The 23,643-nt window shown below is 49.5% G+C and overlaps 1 protein-coding gene across 4 annotated transcripts in view; it reads left to right on the top strand.

Annotated features, from left to right (window-relative positions):
• Positions 1–23,643, top strand: part of LOC118016660 (core histone macro-H2A.1) — an 83,081-nt gene that overhangs the window by 18,633 nt on the left and 40,805 nt on the right. For all 4 annotated transcript variants that reach the window (XM_035014173.1, XM_035014171.1, XM_035014172.1 and 1 more), the window contains exons 3-4: positions 14,091–14,197; positions 14,620–14,817. In XM_035014173.1, coding sequence (XP_034870064.1) covers positions 14,091–14,197; positions 14,620–14,817 — 305 coding nt within the window. The remainder of the gene's footprint in view (positions 1–14,090; positions 14,198–14,619; positions 14,818–23,643) is intronic.

Genomic DNA, 23,643 nt, shown 5'->3' with positions numbered 1-23,643 from the left:
CACCTGAGTGTGTCCTGTGCTCATACAGCTAAAAATAGGGCAGGAAGAGGAGGACAGTCAGGTTGGCTCCTTGATGCTCCGAGGCCCCCTGAGTTCCTCCTGAGTCTCTGGCTTATTTGCCTCACCACCCCTACCTTAGGCTAACACTTCAGGCCAGGACCCAGCTAGCTCTTGCGAGCACCTTCTTGGGCATTCATGCTGCCCTGGAGCTCTCAGCACCCCACAGTGCTCACTGGCCTGCAGAGCCCTTTACCAGCTTCATATTCCTAAACAAACCATACACACATTCTGACGCATGCGCGCGCACACACACACACACACACAAAAGGGAGGACTAGGGATTTTAATGAGCCAGAGGGCTGCAACTAGAAAAAAGTTGGAAACACTAAAGTTGAAACTAATGTGCTAGATACCCAGTGCATGCAGACAGTATTTAAATGGGTATTCCTGTTTCAGGTTATATGAGCAATTTGTGTTTAAAAATGTAAGAAACTAATAATCCCACCGCCCAGAAGTAGCTGCTGGCACTGGGTGCCTTTTGTGTGTACGTGCATGAAAGGGAGTTAGAGTTTAGCCCGATTGTTTGTTTTTATTAAATGGGCTATTGATGGTCTTCACTGATAGCCAGCCACAGAAAGTCCTCACCGCACATCATCTTGCCAAGCAAATTGCGGGGTAATTGGGGAGGGGCTCCCCCCCATGCTTCACGGGCAGTCCTCCCTTTGCCTCCCAGGGGAGTAGATGATTCTGGGGCGGGGAGACGTCCGAGGAGTGCTTGCGGCACCAGTTTCTCACAACACTGCTTTGACCTTTCCCCCATCGCATGGTGTTGGATGGCCAGCCAGTGAGCAGTCCCAGGTGGCGCAGGCCTCAGGGCTGGAGGAGAGGGCCCGGAAACCGCTAAGGGGACGGGTGGCATTCCCAGAGCTTCGCTGACCCCACCCCAGATGTGGAGGCGGCTGCACAGCGGGGGCGCGCGCATCTGCCGTGGGGCGCAAACACTGAGTTCTTATCTGTCCACCACCCAGTCCTTCCGAAGAGCCCATGAGGGGGTCCGCGAGAGTGTCGGCGTGACCTGGGCCCACTTTGTGGAACGGTGGCCCCGCTTGCCCTGCTTTCTCGGGGCTGGGGTGTGGACTATGTCACTGGGCTCAGAGAAGGGAAAGGCCTCATGGCTTTCTTTTGCAGTCATTTTCTCCCAGTCTGTGACTGGTCTTCTTATTCTCTTAACAGTGTCTTTCACAGAGCTGAGGTTTGCGATTGTAATGAAGTCTAGCGTATCGTGTTTTGCTCCTTTGGTATTGTATCTAAAGCCTCGTCACCAAACACGAGGTCATGCAGATTTTCTCCTGTGTTATCTTCTAGGAGTTTTATAGTTTAGTGTTTTACATTTAGGTCTGTGATCCATTTTGAGTTAATTTTTGCAAAGGATGTGAGGTCTGTGTCTAGATTCACTTCTTTGCATGTGGATGTCCAGTTTTCCGTCCTCTCTGTTTCCTTGAAGATGTGCTGCATTGCCTGGGAACGCCCAGTGGTCAGGGAGGCTCACTGTTGCTTCATGATTTCCCCGTGAAGGGTCACATGCCACTTTCATTTCTGCCACTGGGGTCTGCAGATGCAGAGGCAAATTCCCTAGCAAGGGTTCTGTTTTCGCTGGGGCCAGTGGAAAAGCCCACAGCAAGACCAAACTTGTTTCTGGATTCAGGCAAGGAAAAAGGTATGCCCCAAACTAAGTGTGCCTCTTTCATCTCAGGGCTTCCATCTGGGATTATTTTACTTGTGACTGAAGTACATCGTTTAGAATTTCATTTCGTGAGGTCTTTTGGTGATAAATTTTCTCAGGCTGTGGTTTTGAACATGCTTCTTTTATTTTTATTTTTTTAAGATTTTATTTATTTATTTGAGAGAGAGAGCAGAGCAGGGGAGCGGCAAAAGGAGAGGGAGAAGCAGGCTCCCCGCTGAGCAGGGAGCCCAACGCAGGGCTCGATCCCAGGACCCTGAAGTCATGACCTGAGCCAAAGGCAGACGCTCAACTGACTGAGCCACCCAGGCGCCCCTGAACATGCTTCTATCACATCTATAAAGTTTTTAGCTGTTAATTCTTCAGTGTCTCTATTCTAAGCTCTTTCTCCTTATAAAACACAAGTTAAACATGTGTTAGTGTCTCGTTCTTTTTTCCATATCTGTTCATCTCATTTATAGTTTTCATTTCTGTCTTGCAGAACTTATTTGTGGATAATAATTTCTGTTCTGTCTTCTAGAACTATCTCCCCATTTACTAATTCTCTCTTCAGCTATATCTTATATGCTATTTAATTCAGTCACTGATTTTTTTTTTTTTTTTTGGAGAGAGAATGCTGTACATGCACCTGAGTTGCAGCAGGGAGGGGCAGAGGGAGAGAGAGAGAATCTTAAGCAGGCTCCACACCCAGCATGGAGCCCAACTTGGTGCTCGATCTCCCGACCTTGAGATCATGACCTGAGCCAAAATCAAGAGTCGAACACTCAACTGACTGAGCCACGCAGGTGCCCCCAGTCAATGAGTTTTTTATTTCCGCTTTGAAACTTTTATTTCCCTAGAAGTCCTGTTGGGTTTTTTAAAAATCTGCTTGGTTGTTCTTTATAACTTCTTGTTTTCTCTTCATTTTCAAAATTTTCTTTAACTATATTATACATAATAACATATTTATTTGAATAATTTTTTTTTCAGTTTTATTAAGGAATAAATGACACATATAATTGTATATATTAAAAATGTACAACCTGATGATTTGATATCCAATACATTATGGAATAATTAGCAAGTTTATCTGAATAATCCTAAAATGGCAGTCTTTTATCATCTATTTCTGCCAGATTTTGAATCATCGTTCAGAAAATCTACTTCTCTCGGAGATTACAAAGGAATTCCCTCATGCTTTTGCTTAGTATTTTTATGGTTTAATTTAAGTTTTTTACATTTTTACTTTGATCCATTTGAAATCAATCCTGATATATAGTGTGAGATAGGGATTCACTTACTTTTGTTCCAGATGGTTACCCAGTTATCTCAACACAATCAATTGAATATCCCATCTTTTTCCTGGTGATCTGAGATGCTACCTTTACCATACATGAAATTTCTAGATATACTTAGGACTATTTTTGGACTTTCTGTTTCATTGGTCTGCCTAGTTACATACTTTATATTTCTCATATCTTGTGGGTCTTTCATTGTCTTTATTTTCTTTAGTAAGTGATATATACCAATGGCAAAACCCACATCTCCCCACAGGACATACAGTAAGACCTGCATTTCCCTTCCTGCTCCTTTTCCTACCCAGTTCTCCTCCCAGGAGACAGTGTTATTAGTTTCTTATGTATGTTCTATATCTTTCTAAAGATATTTTTGTTCTCCCTTTTCATTTCAAAATAAATTTTAAAAATGAAATGCCAAGAAATAATGAATCAGGATAATGGGTACATGTGATATGCAGAGACTGACATTTATATTTGAGCCCGAATCTTAGTTGAGAGAATCTGAGGGTTGTTGATCTGGCCTGAACATCTCCCCAGAACCCCCAGCCCTCTCTGCCAACCCTAAGACCTGACTTGAGACTGTGAGGGGAGGCCTGCCTGGACTCTGGGCCCTCAGGGGGCTGCCTTCCCCTGGGATGACTGCTTTATAGTTCACATTGCCTGCCATGGAGCCTGAGCATTGGCTAATACGTGAAACCAGGCCAGTGCCTTGGAGAACGTGCCTGCACTTCCATCCTCAATCACGCTCTGAATGCTTCAGGGCTTGGTTTACTCATTTAGTGATCCATCTGTAATGACCTATTTGTGAAAGAGTTACCAGGCTCTGGCCAGGTGCAAGGTGCCACGCTGAGGGTCGAAAGAATCAGTGTTCATTTCAACAGATTTGTAGTGAGTGCCTGTGATGGGTCAGACCTATCGGAGGCCATATTCACGACCCCAGGGTTGGGAATGTGCCTTCCCCACTTCTCCCTCATCACCGTGAACTCAGCTACCAGCACGAGGGCTAACGCTGTGCAGCTGCTTCATAAACAGTTTTTCACTGAAGGATCAGAAGACTAGTTAGAGGGTGATGAATTTCAGGAGGACGGAATGTTGGTAATGTCAGATGCGGCCAGGACATTGATGAGATGGGAGCTGACCTAGACCCCTGGATTTTTCAATGAAGCAGAATTAGGCTTATGTTTATGACACCGGGCATGGCCAGACCCGTCCGAGGAAAGGAAAGCGGCAGGGCGCGTGTGGGTGGCAAACAGGAAGGCGTGGGAACTTTACCAAGGGCTGCTCTCTCACCTCTGTCACCAAGGCCACTGAGGATGTGTCAGCTATACCTTGAAAAGCAGAGGAAGCCAGGAGCTGCCCACCTGGTTTAAATCGCAGCATCCCAGGAGGGGTGTGAGCTGTGCCCCAGGGTCTGTCTGTGGATGACCAGCAAGAATGGTTTTAAAGAACTACTTACCTACTGAGAGAAGGAATAGATGAGAATTCTACAAATATCTTCTCTCTTGCTGATATTTTAACAGAAAGATATCAACTAATAAAACATATTTCTAGTCCTCTTGCTTTCTTTGCCTGCCTGAAGGCATCTATGTCTAGTCAACCCAGAATAAAACATGGTGAAAGCAAAAAGCCACACCTCAGAGCTATAAATATGTCGTAGCAAGAAGTCAGACGCAAAGGGTATTAGCCACAGTCAGCCTCCCCCTATCTCCCCGTCTCTCCCCACCGCCCCCTCCCGTGCTGGTTGCTGAGAAGATAACACGGCCTCGCCTTGGACTTGCCAGGCTGCTCAGCCCGCCTGCAGCTCTGACCCTGGCTCCCACCTCCCCTTCCTTGATGTCTTTCCTCCTTCACTTCACATCCACCTTCCATTTTAGGCAAGTGCCTTCCGTCTGGTGGCCAAGAGGCATGTGCTACCTGGTACTTCAGAGGCCTGTGGTGGTGCCCGATGCTGACGGGTCCTCCGGCGGGATGGCTGTCATTCCCGTGTACACAGGGAAACATGTGTAGAGTGGCCTTTACAGAAGACATTTAGAAATGTCGTCCGCATTGTAAGGAGGCTCTTGTTCTGCCAGAGCTTACATGCCTTGTCTGCAGGATGGTGGGAACTGTGTGGGAATCCAGGGCCTCTGGAAAAGGCTAATCGCAGGCTTCCCTTGCCATGGCTATCCTGATGGATGCTCCTTGTGGTAATTGGTAACTGAGGTAGTCTTTGGTAAACATTTATGTGCTACTTCTGTAAATCTGGGGATTGACTGCTGAAAGTCAGCATCAGAAAATGAGGACATTTACCTTGAGCAGCATCGGTTTCCCTGCCCTTCCACCTCCACCCCAGGCCCTGGCGGTCCCTATTCCAGGTGGAGATTGTGGCCTCTGGTTATGTAAGTTTTGGGGGCATGGGGGCCAGTCCTTTGAGTACTAGGCAGAGGCAGACCGGTAATAAGTAATGAAACATCCGCCTTATTAGTGAGCACTTACTATGTGCTTTACATTTGGTAACTCATGGAATCCTCAAACTGCCTATTTTAAGCCCCAGAAGGAAACTGGGGCTTAGAGTCAAAGTAACCTCTGCAAGGCCACTTGCATAGTAACCCATCTTGAGAAGAGCGCCCCCTGCAGGCTCTCCTCAGGAGCGCAGACCTTAGCAGTTACCAGGAGAGCTGGAGGGTGGGGGCGGTGCTCAGGGATCCTAGGTCCACTTTGCATCTCCTGTGTCTCCAGTGGACATTGCAGGAGGATGGTATGTGCCCAGTCCTAGAAGGCTGGCTCGGGTCCTCAGTGGAGCCCAGCTTGGCCGAGGAGGCAAAGCCTCCTGAGAGGGTTGCAGGTGATGTGCAAGGGCTGGAGACGGTCTTGGGGTCTGGCCTGAGCAGAGGGGACAGGGGTCCTGCAGGGATGGGCCTGGAGGGACAAGGAGTCACTGACAGGAAGGAGATGGGTTTGAGCACAAGAGGGCTGGTGGCCGTTGGCGTGACATGTGCTGGGCTAGAGAGAAGGGCAGTCTGGTCAATGTCGGGGTTGCTGGCTATCAGCAGGACAAGGGAGGTTCTGGGGGAAAGAGGGGCCACAGAGTCCTTGGAGGGGGGAGGGTAGTGCCCTGTCCGCCATGAGGAGATTTTATGGCTCAGTGGCACTGAGGGTGGACTGGAGGGTCAGGAGCTTTTGCCCGATGTCCCTTCATCTCCCCCCCCCCCACCCCCCCGCCTAGGAAAGGGGCTAGAATCCTGGGTGACACAGCTTGCATTCGACCCGTGGCCCTCAGCCTTGGGAATCCATTTGAGCACACAGGGCCAGAGCCTCCTCTGCTATGGCACACTCATACTGCTCTAAAAACAGTCATGGAAAGAACCTAAAAAGTCCACATGCTCAGAACTCTTGTGAGAAGCAGGATTAGGCAGGTGGGGACAGATGTCAGGGCAGGAGGGTGATACGGGGTCTCGAAGATGAGGGCGTATACCCTAGTTGCCTCTTCTCGTTTACACTGCGTTTTCATTTCTTACATTTTGAAAAGCTAAATTGTGCACAAGGTAAACAGCACCAAAGAGGGTAAAGTGTTCCCCTCCGATGGAGTCCCCGATTCCACTCAGAGGAGGCCCCAGGGCGCCCCATCTCACGTGAGTGTGGAGGACAGGCGTCGCCTCTGCCCCAGGACACAGGGCAGCCTGCCATATGCACCTTTCTCCTTGTTTTCCTCTTTAAAAGTCCATCTGGGAAATGGCATCGTGTCAGGGCTCTTTAAATGAGTTTCCTCTTTACATTACACTCTTCAAATCATTTCATTTCAGCAGACCTCTCTGAATGTTCATCCCTTCCCGCAATGAATTAAGAGCAAATGGCTGTGATTTTCCATATCCAAACAAACACACATATTACCCATTTCCTTGTGAATTAACTCAGTCCTCGAAAGGGAGTGCGTGGCAGGGCAGAGGGCCCTGCTCAGCTGTCAGCCAGGCCCTGGGTGAGAGCAGGTTTCTCTGGGCCTGCCCCAGGCACGGCGTCCGTCCCCCTTCCTTCCTGGGCCTTGGCTCGCGCTGGCTCAGCAGCTGGCTTCAGTTCTGCCCCTGCCCTGGCACACGCCCTGTGGGGGTCAGACAAAAGCCCCAGACCCCATCCCGAGGCAGAGACCGCCTGTGGGGCCGCCCCGGGTGCTGCATTCTATCAAGGTAAGTCTGGCAGCCCCAAGGTTAATCGGGTTCAAGTGCATTTTTCAGACATATGTAAACTGTTAAGTGTAACAGCAAAGAGTCAACTGTCGGGAGGAAACACCAGGTTTTCTGTACTGCTTTTCTCCGCCCCCTGGCTCTCACACACGTGAGAGCGTCTATCCGCTTAGCCAGCCCATTATCTTGATAGAGGAACCGGAGGAAAAGAAAGGATAGTTTTCTTCCCCTAGAAATCGAGCCTGCTGTACTTTGTAAGAGATGAAGCGTGTGGCTGTAGCCTCCAAAACAGTAGCAGACACCTCCCAACCGTGGTAAGCACGTAACTTGCAAACTCATGATCCTCCCCCTTCCATAGAAAGGGAAGGCACGCCTCAGGTGTGGGTTGGCACGTCTGCAGCGGAGTGCAGGCTGGGATTCATGCCCGGGCTATCTGACGGCAGACCCCGGGTCTGCCATGGCGCCCTTGGTGACTGCCCCCCACCCCCCACCCCCCAGCCCCCACCCCCCACCCGCAGACAGACCGAGGAGGTAAGCTGATGCAGAAGCGCTGGAGACTGAGGGGAAGACACGGGAAGGCTTTGCAGAAAGGGAAGGGACTCGCGCCCTGGGCTGGGTTGGTGGGTAAGAGGAACGTAGTGTTGGTCAAGAATCCTCTTTTTTGTTAATGTGTATAATGCAGAATTACTTTTTACTTTGAAATCAGATAAACAGCCTACTTTAGAAACCCCCAAATTAAGCCGCGTTTCTGTCTTACTGCGAGACATGGGGAAGGTGGGAGACTGGACCAGATGCTCGTGGGTTCTTAGGGATCTGTAACGTGGGCTTAACAGCAAGGGACAAGTGTGTGTCAGACTCGGAACATCTGCAGAAAAGCAACAGAATGGCTTCTTGTTACAAAATACCTTGTATCCTGCACACACACACACACACACACACAAATGCTACCTTCTGATTCTCTTTGGAATCCCTGGTTCCTCTGAGGCCCAGGACAGGCCGACTGGAGAGCTTTGCTGTGGCCCATGAGTGAGGCCCCGGAGCCTCGGGGTGACAGTTCGGCAGGTTTCAGACTCTGCTGCTCATCTCCTGAAAAGGTGAGATGTGGGCCAGTGGATTCTGGGCCCCCCAGGGGAACTGGAGGAAAGTGCGGCACAGTTAGGATGCAGGAAACTCTGAGCAGTCACTCTCCGATTGGGGTTGATTGGGTTAAGGCTTTCCAGAACCGTGTAAAATAGTTCTGAACTCCGTGAACTGCTGATGGAAGCCCGATGCATTGAAAGAAATACAATAAACAGTTTGCTCGTCACGTTGTTGGCTTTGTGGCAAGTATCTGTTTTCTCCTTGGGATTATGTGAACATTTGCTTTCCTTTGATTTCTGGTTGTTATTTTCAGTCTTTCTTTTGTTAGCCGAGATGCTTCAAACAGCTCCAGAGAAGCCCCCCGACTCTTGCCTTTGCAAGGTTTGAGTTTAGAGCCTGGCGCAGCCTCCGCACGTCACCTGTTAGCTGTTAGGCGTCTAATTCTGTAAGCCATGACTTCATCTCCCTCAAGGAAGATAGACGGAATGCTTCCATACAACAGATACGGTTCAGTTCAAGATGTTTGGGGTTGGGGGAGGGAGACTCTAAGCCTCTGGTCTCTGGGTGAACTTGGAAAGGAGACCTGTCAAAGGTATTCACTTTCAGACAGCTGGTCTGTAGCTGAAAAGGCTTCCAAATAATGCCATTATTCACGGCTGTGGGAATTTTGTCAAGCGGCCTTCAAGCAATCCTGCTCCGTGGGGCTGGGGAATGGTGGGCCCGGGGGTGTCTTGGTAGTGCTTGCTGCTCAGAGGAGAGAATAAGGTCGCCTCGCTGGCCCCGGTCACTACAGATAATGGATCCAGTGGCTCACTGCTTGCCGGACCGGCCCTGGCCAGGAGTGGGAACCAGAGACATTTGGGTGTTTTGCAAGTTAGATCTTAAAAAAGATCTTAAATAGCTCATAAGCTGGCCGGTGTTGCTCATCATTCAGTTTGTCCCTGTGCAACGTTTATCATTGGGAACCTTCCCACACTTACAGTCCTCTCCAGAGCTGACCCCAGGTGCTCTGGGCCCCAAACCTGTCCACTGCTGGTCATTGGTAACAAAACTATTCCTGTCGCTGGCCAGGAAGACTTGGCTTGAGCCGGTAGAGAACCTGGTGAGGGGTCTGTTTCTTCTCTTCCTAACCGCTCTTGCCCAGTTTCCTCCTGTGGTTTCTTGCAGATTCCATTTGTTTTGGTTGTAGCCCCTAGGGCTGTGGCTCCTGAAAGCTCCCTCCAAGGGAGGATCCAACCAAGCACTGAGCTCTGGAAACCGTGAAAAGGACTTGCGCCTGTAGATGTGGTGCTTTCCCGATTCTCTTTCCCAGAATCCTTTTCCCTTAATCCAGGCAGGTGTTAAGAGATGCATAAAACCTTCCAAAATTCAAGATGAATCAGGTGTAGGAAGCCCTCCCTTGCGGGAAGGCATGGGTTCTATGCAAGTGGAGGCAGAGCTGAAGCTGGCTCTGGCGTCCCCAGGGAGCTGCCCCCTTGCTTGTGGCCCTGTGGGCCCTTCCCACCGGGTGTGTGGGGCAGGGCGGTGGCAGGAACCGTGTACAGCCCTGAGCCTGGGGCTTCCATGACCCTGCCGTCGTTCGCAGAGGTGAGGATCAGTTACTAGGAAGGGAAGTGAACGAGGAAATTCCTGAGGGGGGGCTGTGTCCTGCCCCCGTTCCTCACAGCCAGCACCCTCTCCCCGTGCAGAGCCGAGGGGAACTGTTCTGTCCTGCCGAGCAGCTGGTGTCGCCCACCTCCCCTCTCCCCCGGCAGCAGGCAGCCCTCTCCCGGCCAGGAAAGCCCCTTGTGATGGCTGATGCCGAAACAGGCCTGAGGACGAGAGGGTGGGCACTCATGAAGACTTGGCGAGGGCTGAGCTCGTGCTCTGGGTTCCTGCCTTTGTTCACTGTCAGATGAAGCCTCCATCTTTCTGGGCTGCTTCTAGCGCCCCAGCTCCCCGCCACCAGATGTGTCCTGGACGGCCAGGCGTGGAACGTGCTTCTCGTAAAAGGTGTGCCTCCGAGGTGCTCTGTCCCGCGTGTGTCCCTGGACAAAGGAGTTGCTATGGTAACTACCCTGTGGAAAACACACAGGAGTAAACAGAAGATCAGGCTCTTGCTCAACTCGCTGCAGTGTGGGTGTGTGCCCCTCTTTGTTAGCCCCACTGACACCCCCTCCGCCCCCACAGGCGGAGCTGAGGGCCCACCCTTGGGCGGTAGAGGGCGTAGAGGGCGGGTCCTCTGGGCATGTGCAGATGGAAGGCGAGCTGGGGTTTGCAGCAAGAGAGGAGTCGTCGATTTTCCTGCTCCTCGGTGAAGAAGGCAGAGGAATGAGACCCCCCCGCCCAGCTCTTTCCGAGGAGCTGCAACGCTCCTCATCCCACCTGACACACCGACCCCTCAGGGTCACTCCCAGGTGGATCCAGGCCCAGTTAGCAGTAGGTGAGCACACTCCTTGAGAGTTCCCAAGTGGAGACACTCTGGCCGTTGAGGTTTCAGCCACAGAGGAAGAGCCTGGGGGCTGGGCAGGTGGTCGGGGAAGTGAGGCGGATCGTTGGAGAATTGATCTCCAGATTTCTGAGCCATGGGTGCTACTCACAGGTCACTCCTGTGCTTTATATCCTTGTGTCACATGCCATCTGTGTCCCACCCAAATGAGCGGCCCAAGGCCACTGAGTTGTGGCGAACCCTCCCCTCCCTCCGGGTCTTTGCGTCCATCACTATGCTCACCTGCGCACAGAACAAGTTAAAGGAGCAGTGCCTAAAATAAGACCACAGCCTCTCCCCACAGTGGCCATGTACCTTCTCTGGGAGAGAGCCTTTCACTACCACTCCGGGCAGGAAGAGGAAACAAGCCATGTCCACTTGCCTGAGAAGCCATAATTTCACATGGGCGTGCCAGAGGGGTGGGCTTAGGGCACCCTTGTGGGTCTCTGTCTAATGAAGGCCAGGTAGAGCATTCTTAGCACGTTACTGGGAAAAGGTGGTAATCCACCAGACTCCTTCTGTACATTCTGGCTCTGCAGATACTGTTTGGCCCATGTTTCCCTGTGGCCCCAGAAGGCAGGGGATGGTGAGGAGGTGAGGGGATAGTGGAGGCCAGGAGGAATGGCAGATGGCTACAACTCTGGTACCAGCTGCTCCTCCCTGGAGAACTGCTATGGCTAGCCCCCTTCTCTGCCTTTACCCCTCGAGGCTGTGCTCGCATCAGGTGAGGCTCCTACTGTGGCTCCCTCCCCAGCCATGGGCAGGACCACAGTGTTGCAGGTGTGGTGCATCCTCCGGGAGGGCAGGAGGAAGAAGCCCAGGCTGGGCCCATTTCTGCATCATGGCACCTGGTGCTCAGGGTCACTTGGGCATATCCCAGGCACCCTTTCCTGCTTGGCCAAGACAGGTCCGTCTCCGCTGGACAGTGGAGCACACTGCCACCGTCACTTACAGGGAGGCTTCAGTGGAACTGGCAGGTGGGCCATCTCCCCCCTCCATCTGCACTCAGGCTGCAGGGGGAACAGTCCTGCTGAGATTACGGTTAAGGGTGGGAAATGTACTGGTTCTCATCCTGTCCTCACAGGGCCTCCCTCTAGTGATTCTCAAATGGGAAACAAGGTGAGGGACTCTGGCCTGGGAGCGCCACGTAGGCACAGGCCTCGTGGTGCCTCCGGGGGCGGTGTATCATCAGTGACGTGATTACTGAGTCACCGAATTCCTGCCTGGGGTTCCTAGTGGAAACCTGTGGCAGGTGTGGCTGGTTTCCCACCACTGCCACTGGGAGGGTTTGCTAAGCAGTTTTACAGCGCTCTACGCCGTCGTTACTGCATCGGATCCAGCCGCTAGCGCTCCTTCATGTGTATCGTGCATCCTGTCAGCTTTAAATACGGGATCTGTTCCCTACTTACTTTATAATGATTCTGAGTTCTGACTTTGCTGGAGATCTTTAGTACTGACAACATAAACCGGAATACAAGGAATTCTTCAGTACCAGGAGGAGGTCAGGCCTGAGCCCGGCCCCCAGGGGAGTGGTCCTAGGCAGGGCGGTGGTGCGGGCAGAATTGCAGACGTGGGGAGGGGAGTGTAAGATACGTTCTAGGACAATCTGGGTTAAGAAAAATGAGGAAAGTTGATGTCGACATTTCCCAAGAGAACTATGCTGCAGAGGAGGAAAAACTCTCTTGCCAAAGGGCACTTGCTATTTCGGCCCATCTTTGGTGCTGTGGAAGAGCTGTTGTCCTGTCCCATGAGGGCCTGCCCTGAAGGCTGGGCAAATGAACCCGAGCACCAACTAGGGCCTGGGCTCCTAGCTGTCTAGTTTTTTTTTTTAATTTTATTATGTTATGTTATCATACAATACATCATTAGTTTTTTTTTTTTTAAAGATTTTATTTATTTATTTGACAGAGAGAGACACAGCAAGAGAGGGAACACAAGCAGGGGGAGTGGGAGAGGGAGAAGCAGGCTCCCCACAGAGCAGGGAGCCCGATGCGGGACTCGATCCCAGGACCCTGGGATCATGACCTGAGCTGAAGGCAGTCGCTTAACCAACTGAGCCACCCAGGCGCCCCATCATTAGTTTTTGATGTAGTGTTCCACGATCCATTGTTTGCGTATAACACCCAGTGCTCCATGCAGTATGTGCCCTCCTTAATACCCATCACCGGGCTAAACAGCCCCCCACCAAAACCCTCAGTTTGTTTCTCAGAGTCCATAGTCTGTCATGGTTCTAGTTTTTAAAATGTTTTACAGTGTTGGGGCACCTGGGTGGCTCTGTTGGTTAAGCGTCTGCCTTCGGCTCAGGTCATGATCCCAGGGTCCTGGGATCGAGTCCTGCATCAGGCTCCCTGCTCAGCGGGGAGTCTGCTTCTCCTTCTCCCTCTGCCCCTCCCCTGCTTGTGTGTGCTCTCTCTCTCACATAAAATCTTAGAAAGTTCTACAGTGTCAAGCATACAGAATGCTGAATGAGGGACACTCACATCGCAGCCCTAGATTTAATAGCACTTAACATATCACGGCATTGGCTTTACTCTGTGGAGTTTGTTGCAATTATTTGAGAGTAAACTGCAGATGTCAAGATCCTCCACCACCTAGTATTTAGGCATGTATCTCCTGTAAACAGGGTTCTCTACAGAGTAGTGACATTATGGTCACACCCAAGAAAATTAACAATCCTTTAGTATCTAATAGCCAGTCTATGTTCAGATCTCAGTTTTGTCCAGAATGACTTTTATAGCTCGCTTTTCTTTTTTTTTTTTTGTAATCAGTATCTCATCAAGCATTGATAGGTTTGATACGTTGTGTTTGGTGGTTAGGCCTCTTCAGCCTGTTCTACTGCATCCTACCTCTTTCTCTTTATGATTTAGGATGTTGACTTGGTGGAATCCCGTCATAGGCTTTTAGTTTTGAGTCTGAATGTCTAGGTGTCCGTTGTTGCTTTTGTCAACAGAGACTGGCCAAGCCCCTGCCGTCCCAGAAATGCAGGCATGACCCGCTGCTCAGGATGCATGGCTCACTGCTGGCTCCGCAGGGTTGGTCCTGGTGGCATGTGGAGGACTGACTGCAGGCAGCCCGTTGTGGGAAACAGGGTCATGTGTGCGCTCCACCACTTCTTACTGGGGGACCTCCATGTTTTCATCTCCAAAACAAAGGGGATGGAGCGGAGGGGCCTCCTGGTCCCATTCAACACCTGTGCGACTCAGCTCAAAGTGTGGCGGGGCAGAGCATCTGCAGCTTCATGCCTCGGGGTAGCTGCTTCCTGAGGCTGCTGCCTGTGCCCAGGGCCGTGAATGTGGGGCCTGGGGGGGTTCCTGAGATCCTCTGACGCTCTCACCTGACCAGATGCTCTCCCACTCTGCTCCCCGCAGCTGAGATTCTGGAACTGGCGGGCAATGCAGCAAGAGACAACAAGAAGGGACGGGTCACGCCCCGGCACATCCTGCTGGCTGTGGCCAACGACGAGGAGCTGAATCAGGTATGGGGGCACTCTTCTCCCTCCCCTGCCAGACGCTTGGGCGGGCAGTCCTGCTGCCCAAGAGACACAGGGGGGTTGGCATTTGGCTGTCTGTCAGAGGTGTGCGCTGCGTTTTGGATTATTAGCAGCTTCTCTGACCCCCATGCCAGTTTTTCCTCAAGGCTTTATTTGGGGACAGGAGGGAATGAAACAAGGTATTTGGCCCTCCCTGGAGGAAAGATAGTGAAGTTTCACTGGAGTGAGGGACTCTGAGGACCTGCTCCCTGTATACTGAGCCTGAGTCCTGTCCGCATCCTTGGAGATGCCGTGGAGGAAGGAGCTCGACCAAGCAAAGCAAGAATGTGAATGGTCAGGGCAGACTTCTTGAAGGTCAGAGACAGGGTAGATAGGCTAACCATCTGCTACCTTGATTTTCCTGCAAGCTGCTAAAAGGAGTCACCATAGCCAGCGGGGGAGTGTTACCAAACATCCACCCGGAGTTGCTAGCAAAGAAACGAGGATCCAAAGGGAAGTTGGAAGCCATCATCACGCCACCCCCAGCCAAAAAGGCCAAGTCTCCATCCCAGAAGAAGCCCGTGTCTAAGAAAGCAGGAGGCAAGAAAGGGGCCCGGAAATCCAAGGTACGTGATTGGGCAGGGGTATGTGGGTTGGGGCAGGGCAGGTGCAGGTCGGTGAGGTCATGAGTGGCTCCCTCCTGCTGAGGGCTTATCCAAGGACTAAGGAGGAACGTGTGGGAGCTGCTTGCAGAGAGGCTAGCCCAGCTCCAGTGGCCAGAATCTGAGCGAAAAACTGGATTCCTGCAGGCAAGGGGAATGTGGGGAGGAGGCTGGGGCAGATAGCCTCAGGCTGGAAGGACCCCATTCCTGGCCTGCCAGGCAGAGGCTCACACCTCTGGGAAGGGACCTGGGTGGTGCAGGAGCTTTCCTGTGCTGGGGCGGCTGCCATCGAGTCCTACCTGAGGGTGCTGGCTGCCTACTTGCCCCCGACACTCTCAGAACTCTCACTATGTTGCCATGCCTGCATGTCCTTCTCTGAGCATCTTTGAGGAAGGATGGTTCAGGCAGTTAGCTCTTCAGAATGGTTGCCTTGTTAAGGAAGAAAACAGAGGAATTATGCAGATGCTCCTGCCAGACCCAGGTTGGACTGAGATGAGGTCCCAGGTGCCGATCTTTTTGTGGCAAGTGAATCGCTCTTAGTAATGTGACCTAATGTCTTCGTGGGTGGGGCAGGCCGGCTAATCCCCAGCCCCGATCCTCAGGAGGTCTGGGCCTGCGGGTGGTCGCGCTCCCTTGTCTGAGCATTGGTGGGAGGCCCCAGAGCAACTGGAACAGGTGTTCTGTGTTCCTGCCTCACTGGACCCAGCCTCTGAGCTCTTGTCACAGCTTCCAGGGCCAACCAGCCAGGGACCGGGCAGTGAGAGCTCCTCATTAACAAAATGGAATCTTAAGCTGTCCTGCTCCCCCCTGGCCTGGGGCACCCCCTTAGGTGTGATCCTTCTGGTCTTCAGCCAGACTAGGTGGAAATTACCTCTGGCAGAAGGTGACCTGCCTATTTTGTGAGACCCTCAGAAGTAGCTCCTTAGAGATGCCTTGTGGGTCAGATGCAGTGTCAGCACATTCTTCCCACCAGAACCCAAAGCCTTTGCCCAGTTGAGGACACCTTGCCAGGCCAGGCTGCAGGAGCACTGCCCTTGCACCCGACTCCTGTCCACCCTCCCAGCATGTCCCCCCACCCGGAGTCGGTCCACAAGCAGGCCTCCGGCCCCCCAACTTCCTATCTACACTGTTGGCCGGCCTTTGGTAGTTGAGGTGGAAGAAGTTGTAGTTTTTGTACACACTGCTGGGTGTGAACAAATGCTTCCCTGAATACAACAAAATCTGAAATCGTCTTGCCCACGGGCCACCGCCCTGCCCCAACCCCCTAGCTGAGAATCACTCCCAGCTCTCTGAGAGAGAACCCTGTAACTGAAGAGTGTCCTGGAAGTTCCTTCCAGCTACTTACACCCCACCTAGCTCACGAGTCCTAGGGGGAGGCTCACGGCCAGGCGGGGATATCGCGGAATGCTCCCTTACTCATTCCTGCCAAGTATAAAATTAGCAGATTGAACTGTTTCTCTCTCTCCTTTCAACATTTACATTTGCGGGGAGGAGCAGGACAACAGGGAAAGCAGGGGGAAAGTGCCTGTGCGGGCCTTTCTGAATGTTAAAAGAGAAGATGAAGATGCCAGGTCCATCATCTCTGGATCACGGGCCCCAGGAAGCTGGCTGCCCACAGAGCAGGGCCCTTGGTGCTTGGCTTAGTGTTCCTCCAGCTGTGGCCCGAGCGTGGCCCTTGTTCATGCAGACCCGCTGCTTATTGACATTGGAGCAGCCCCTCTGTGTGCCTCGGGCAAGCCTGGGCTGAACCCTGCTCCTGTCACCCCTGATCTTCCCCTAGTAGTAATTGTCTGACGGCTTTTTGGCCTTCCCACTTTACCAAACACTAGGAATGCTGTTCCTTTCTTTTTGGACTGGAAATGAAGGGTGTGTGTGTGTGTGTGTGTGTGTGTAGCTATATTTGGAACTCACTGTTTCTAATAACCATATGCCAATAATGACTCAAACACTCAGCTTTCCCCTTGATTACAAAAGCAGGAAGTCTGTTATGGTGGTCTGTTTTTCTTCCACACAATAAAACACATTGTCTGCTTACTGTACCAGTATTTGGCTAACATTAAACCCTGGGGGAAGCTGAAATTGGAACCGTGAACAGCTAATTTTCAAAACATTTGTTTAATGTAAATTGTTGTGTCAGCTCCCAGAAACAGCAGAGAACCTGCATCTCCAGGTTTAAGTGGAATGTTCTGAAAATAACCTTTCCAGAGACATGAGGAGAAAGCCTTACTAACATGCTAAAGCACTCAGAGTGAAAGGGAGTTGGTATTTTTCAAGTGTCAACACTTGAATTCCAAATCGTAATTTTCCCCCCAATTCGATGTAATTGGGAGGTTTTGAAAGTCTCCAGTTGTGACAGCTGAGTCAGCTATCGTGGACCCAGAGAGAGGAGGCAGCAGAACCCACTGGGGTTGGGAGTCCGGGGCCCTACTGGTGCCTTGGGGCTCCTCCTGCCTACTTGGGTGGCCTCAGGCAAGTCTGTGCCTCAGTTTACCCCCTCCCATAAAATGATGGGGTCCATTCCAGGCTCACATTTCAATGACTGAATCTTTGCACCGTGTTCGTGCCTCGGTAATGTGTGTAAGAGTGGGGATGGTACAAAAGAGGATGCTGTGAGAATTCTCGGCACAGCACCCCCTGCCTCCCCAGAGCAGTCTCTGTGATGAATGTCTGTGCACCTTGCAGAAAGTCTATGCGTGGAAAAGCAGAGAGATCCGTAAAGCCCTCCTCGTCATCCCTGCCTTTAGATATAAGCACATATAAACGATGCTACCCACTGTTTTGGCAGTGTGGTACAGTGGTGAAGGGTTCCAGCTCACTTGGCTTTGTGACCTAATTCTGCCATTTCCTGGCCGCGTGACCTTAGCAAGTGATTTCATTTCTCTGGTAGCTCAGGCTCCTCATCTGTGAAATGGAGACAGAACACAGGGTGCTTGGGAGGCTTAGGAGAGAAGGCGCTTGAGTCCTGACGACAGAGCCTGGCACACACCTTCACTGCTGTTCTGACTCCCTTGTTCTGCCCCTCTCAGCATAGAGCTGGCTCTTGAGAATTCCGTGGTGTGGTTCTGGTGCCCTAGAGAGTATGCAAAACCGTTTTACCCAGTTCTCTGCGAATGAACTTGCGGTTGTTCTGAGCATTCCGACCAGCGGTGCCACAGGAACCCTAACTGTATGTGGGTGTCCGTGCTCATGGATCTGTAGGACAAAGTCCCCAACGGCAGCTTGCTGTGGCAGACAGATTTCTGAGGGCTGTTGCTCACGTACAGAGCATCTTATCCCGTTCAGAGATTTCAAACTGCCGCCTCCTTTTAACAGTTAACACCAAAGCTGTTGAAAGAAGATGCCTGCATTCAGTCAGTAGCCATCGCATCTGCATGCGCTCCTCATTCCTCTTGCTAGTGAGGGTACGGCAGTGAAGGCAGGCCCTTGCCCTCCGTGGGTGCTCGCTGAGCTTTGGGCTAGTGAGGGGCAGAGTCATTACAGAAGGGGTGTGGGGGAAGCGGGTGCCGTGACAAAAACACAGCAGGGATGCCGGAGGCAGCCTTACTTTACAGAGGCGGTCGGGTGAGGCTTTTCTGGTAAGGTGACACTGGAGGAGAGGCCTTCGAGAGTAAGGTGTCGGGCATTCAAGTGACTGGTGGGAAAGCGCTCGTGACAGAGGACCAACCAGCCTGCCTTTCGCCTCCCAGAGAGAACCCGACAGGACTTGGATGTGAGGTTCCCGACATTTCTATAACTCGCACACCTCTGGCAGTCGGAGAAGTCTCGGAACCCTTCTTAAGATTAGCTTTTCAAATGCATAAAATACTGAAGATTCGAAGGAAGCCATTTATGCTTAAATCATCCAGATTAAGACCCCTTGTCAGAATATTTACTGAGAGCCATAGGATAATCTTTAGGGGGATCTCCAAGAAGACCGTTTTTGCCAAAAATCTGGATTAAAAAATTCTCTCACCTAGGATTTTTCTGATTTCTTTGTTTTTTCATTTTAATTCCAGTTAGTTAACATACAGCGTTCTGTTAGTCTTAGGTGTACAATATAGTGATTCCGTCTCACCCAGGACTTTTCAAACATAAACCCACATAACCCTCCAACTGAACTCCACCCCATGTGGAAATCACCCCCTGAAGCATGAAGATATGCTTACTTCCTACTGCCTGGCAGGAAGCCCACGATGAATTTGGTAGAGTACCTGTTTCTTTTTTGAGAGATAAATATTTAAACTAAAAATTGAGTGATGAATGTTTGGGTAAGGGATGCCCGAGAAAGACATTGGTTCTTGTGAGAAGCTGCCATCCTTGCAAAATCTTGCTGGCCTTTTATTGAACTTCCTAGCAGGTCCGACATCTGGGTGAGAGAGACTGGACATAGGTCATCGTGGGTTGATGATTTCACATAAGGCTTTTTGGACACTCAGCCCTGCCTGTTCTTAACTAGGTCTCCCTCTGACTCTGACTGAATAGAAGCTGGGTGCAGGTACGATACATGGGAGCTTTTGGATTTGTAGAACAATATTAAATTCCCCAAAGTCAATCATTTTGGAGATGGACAAAGAGTATTGCTTGCTAGCTTTTTCCTCTCCTGCCAGGATCTGAAAAAAATCTACCAGCTACTGTCACCATTTCATAAAAGAAAATGGCATTTGAATCTGTAAGAGTGGGAAGGGAAGTAATCCCTGACTATAGGCTTGATGTAAAACCTAGGGGAACGGTTACTATGATTTGAACGTAGTGACCTCTCACGAGGCATCTGAGCGCACCTCAACTACCCTGTCGTGGCTGGGAACCTTGCACGGAAGAGACTCGGCCAGACTGGAGAGAACCGGGAGGAATGGCTTGTCCTACACAGACAGGGTTTGGCAGCTTTCTCTCAAGGCCACTAGTTTAGCAGATCTCCCACCTTAGATTCATTTTCCCCCCAAGGAATCGAAGGCAGAGGGAAGTTAAGCAGTGTGCTCTGGGTTACGTCACTAGTAGAACCAGAAATCAAATGCAGAATTTCAGAGCCCAAACATCACGTCCCTTGTGTGTCCTGTGACCGTGGACCACTTACTTGCCTTGGCAGAGGCCCCTCTCTCTGTTCTGTAGATGGAGGGCTGACTGCCGACTGCTGTAGAGCGAGTGGGGCAACAGCTTAAAAACATTTTTTTTTTAATAACACATTCTGGACTTCCTTTGAATATATTTGTGCATTCATGATACATACTCTGCTTAAAATTTCCATCTCCTATCCGCTCTAGCACTGTTTTCCAGTTTTATCGAGATAGGCTTGACATACAGCATTACATACATTTAAGGTATACAGCATAAGGACTTGACTTACATCAGTTATGAAATGGTTACCACAGTAAGTTTAGATGATATTCATTGTGTCACGTAGATACAAAAAAAGCGTTTGTTTTTCTTTGTGATGAGAACGCTTAGGATTTACTCTCTTCATAACTTTCAGATACACCATGCAGCATTGTTAACTATAGTTGGGGTGCTGTGCATTACATCCCCTGTACTTCTTTATCTCATAACTGGAAGTTTGTATCTTTTTTTGTAGTGGTTTTTTTTTTTTAAAGATTTTATTTATTTATTTGAGACAGAGAGAATGAGATACAGAGAGCATGAGAGGGAGGAGGGTCAGAGGGAGAAGCAGACTCCCCGCCGAGCAGGGAGCCTGATGCGGGCCTAGATCCCGGGACTCCAGGATCATGACCTGAGCCGAAGGCAGTCGCTTAACCAACTGAGCCACCCAGGCGCCCTGTAGTGTTTTTTAAAAAGAGTATAGTTGACCTACAATGTTAGTTTCAGGGCGTACAGCATAGCGATTTGTCTTCTCTGTATAGTTTACTGTGTTCACCCCAAGTGTAGCTACCATCTGGCATTGTATTATAATACCATTGATTTTATTCCCTCTGCTGTACCTTTTATCCTTTTGACTTAGTCTGTAACTAGAAGCCTGTACCTCCTACGCCCCTTCACCCATTTTGCCCACCACGCCACCCACCTCTCCTCTGGCAGCCTAATGTTCTCTGTATTTATGATGCTGTTTCTGCTTTTTGTTTTATTCATCTCTTTGGATTTTCAGATTGCACATGCAAGTGATACCATACGATATTGGTCTTCTCTGACTTATTTCACTTAGCATACTATCCTCTAGGCCCATCCGTGTTGTTGCATATGGCAAGATGTCATCCTTTTATACGACTGAGTAATATTCCATTGTCTCTGCATGTGTATAATACATGTATATGCCACTTCTTTATGCACTCATGACTGATGGACACCTGGTTGCTTCTCTTTCTTGGGTATTGTAAATAATACTGCAATAAACAATAGGGGTGCATATATCTTTCCAAATTAGTGTTTTCCTTTTCTTTGGGTATATAACAAGTGGTAGAATTACTGGATCATATGGTAACTGTATTTTTAATTTTTTGAGGAGCATCCATATTGTTTTGCATAGGGGCTGCACCAATTTACATTCCCACCAACAGTGCACAAAGTTTCATTTTTCTCCACATCCTCACCAGCAGTTGTTATTTCTTGTCCTTTTGATTTCAGCCGTTTTGGTAGGTGTGAGGTGATAACTCATTGTGGTTTTGATTTGCATTTCCCTGATGATTAGTGATGTTTAGCATCTTTTCATGTCTGTTGGCCAACTGTATGTCATCCTTGGAAGAATGGCTATTCATGAAACCCACTTTATTGAGAGTTTTTATCATGAATGGATGTTGAATTTTGTCACATGCTTTTTTTTTTTTTTTCATCTTTTGATCCTCTCGATCATATAATAGTTATCCTTCATTGTGTTGATGTGGTACATCTTGTTGTTTGATTTGCAAATATTGAACCATCCTTGCATCCCCAGAATAAATCCCACTTGATCATGGTAAATGATCTTTTTAATGTATTCTTTTTTTTTTTTTAAAGATTTGATTTATTTATTTGAGACAGAGAGAATGAGAGAGACAGAGAGCACATGAGAGGGGGGAGGGTCAGAGGGAGAAGCAGACTCCCTGCCGAGCAGGGAGCCCGATGCGGGACTCGATCCCGGGACTCCAGGATCATGACCTGAGCCGAAGGCAGTCGCTTAACCAACTGAGCCACCCAGGCGCCCTTTTTAATGTATTCTTGAATGCAATTTGCTAATATTTTGTTGAGGATTTTTTATCTATGTTCATCAAGGATATTGGATTTTGGGCACCGGGACCCTGCTCCCATCCACCTATGCTACCAAAGTTTGGGGGAAATGTAAACCATGGCACTAACCAGTTCCTCTAACCTGGAAAGAGTTCCAGCAGCTCCCCTGCCATTTGGTAGAGTTCTAGGGCTGATCTTTTATATTCTAGCTGCTCTCTTAAACCAAGGCTATTTTTTTCAGTGCCCCAGGGCAGAGAAATCTGCTCTTCAGTGCCTCAGTTCCTTCCTACCACAGTTCATAGCAGCAAGGATGGGGGTTCCCTTCATTATCATGTCTCCCTCTCTTTTGCTGTTTGTTCTCTATGTGGTCTCTTTATGTTTTGTTGTGTAGAAGCTGTTCAGTCAGCCCTCAGTTCTTCAGAAGGAATTGCTATATCAATAGGTGTAGATGTGGGCTGTCTGTGGTGGAGGTGAGTTCAGGGTCTTCCCATATCACCATCTTGGACTGGAACTCTAGGTGAAAGTTTGTACCTTTGGACCACTGACCTCCAAGTCCCCCGTAAGTACACAACTATAAATAAAAAAAATGAGGTATAGGGCCTTAGATGGAATCTGAGCAAGTTAAGGAACCTTTTTTTTTGTTTTCATAGTACATTTAACTTCATTGGGGTGCATATATTTTTCTTTCTTTTTGTCTTAACATTGTGTTTGATTCATTTAGGTTATTGTATGTAGCAGATAGCACTAAGTCAGTGCATTTCATGGTTGGAATTTGCCACTATGGGGTTATCCATTCTGCTCTGGAGATATTTAAGTTGTTTCCAATTTGAGGCTAGATTCCTGCTATAAAAGTACATGCTTTTTGGTGCACACATGTTGTATTGTCCTGGGAGAATACCTTTAAGTGGAATTGTGGTATCACAGGGTATGTATATGTTCAGCTTTAGTAGAGAGTGCCAAATAGTTTTCCCAAGTGGCGGTAAAAGTATGTGGTCCCAATGCAGCAAATGGGAATTCCAGTTCTACATTCTTGCCAAGCAAGGCAGGCTAATTTGAGAATTAAATTTTAACCATTCTGGTGGGTGTGCACTGTCCTGATGACCAGTTAGCCTTAGCATCTGCTCAAACAAATTTTGGCCCTTTGGATAATTCCTTTTGTGCTAGTGTTTTTGTGCAGTTTTCAAAAAATAGGATTAACTATCTATTTTAAATGAGTTACACAGTACTACTTTTTATATTATGGATATGAATTCTTTTTTTATTGAGATAGAGTTGGCATTTAACATTACAGTCATTTGGGGCGCCTGGGTGGCTCAGTCGTTGGGCATCTGTCTTCGGCTCAGGTCATGATCCCGGGGTCCTGGGATCGAGCCCCACATCGGGCTCCCTGCTCAGAGGGAAAAGCCTGCTTTTCCCTTTCCCACTCCCCCTGCTTTTGTTCCCTCTCTCGCTGGGTCTTTCTCTGTCAAATAAATAAATAAAATCTTTAAAAATAAATTACAGTCATTTTAGGTATACAATCTGACGATTTGATATTTGTTTTTTATTTTATTATGTTAGTCACCATACATCATTAGTTTTTGATGTAGTGATCCACAATTCACTGTTTTCCTATAACACCCGGTGCTCCATGCAGTACATGCCCTCTTTAATACCCATCAC

This window comes from Mirounga leonina, unplaced genomic scaffold (assembly GCF_011800145.1).
Source record: "Mirounga leonina isolate KUSES-001 unplaced genomic scaffold, KU_Mleo_1.0 Mir_168, whole genome shotgun sequence".
NCBI classification, from domain to species: domain Eukaryota; kingdom Metazoa; phylum Chordata; class Mammalia; order Carnivora; family Phocidae; genus Mirounga; species Mirounga leonina.
Note: the sequence above shows the minus strand (reverse complement) of the source record. Positions and strands in the feature narration are given on the sequence as shown.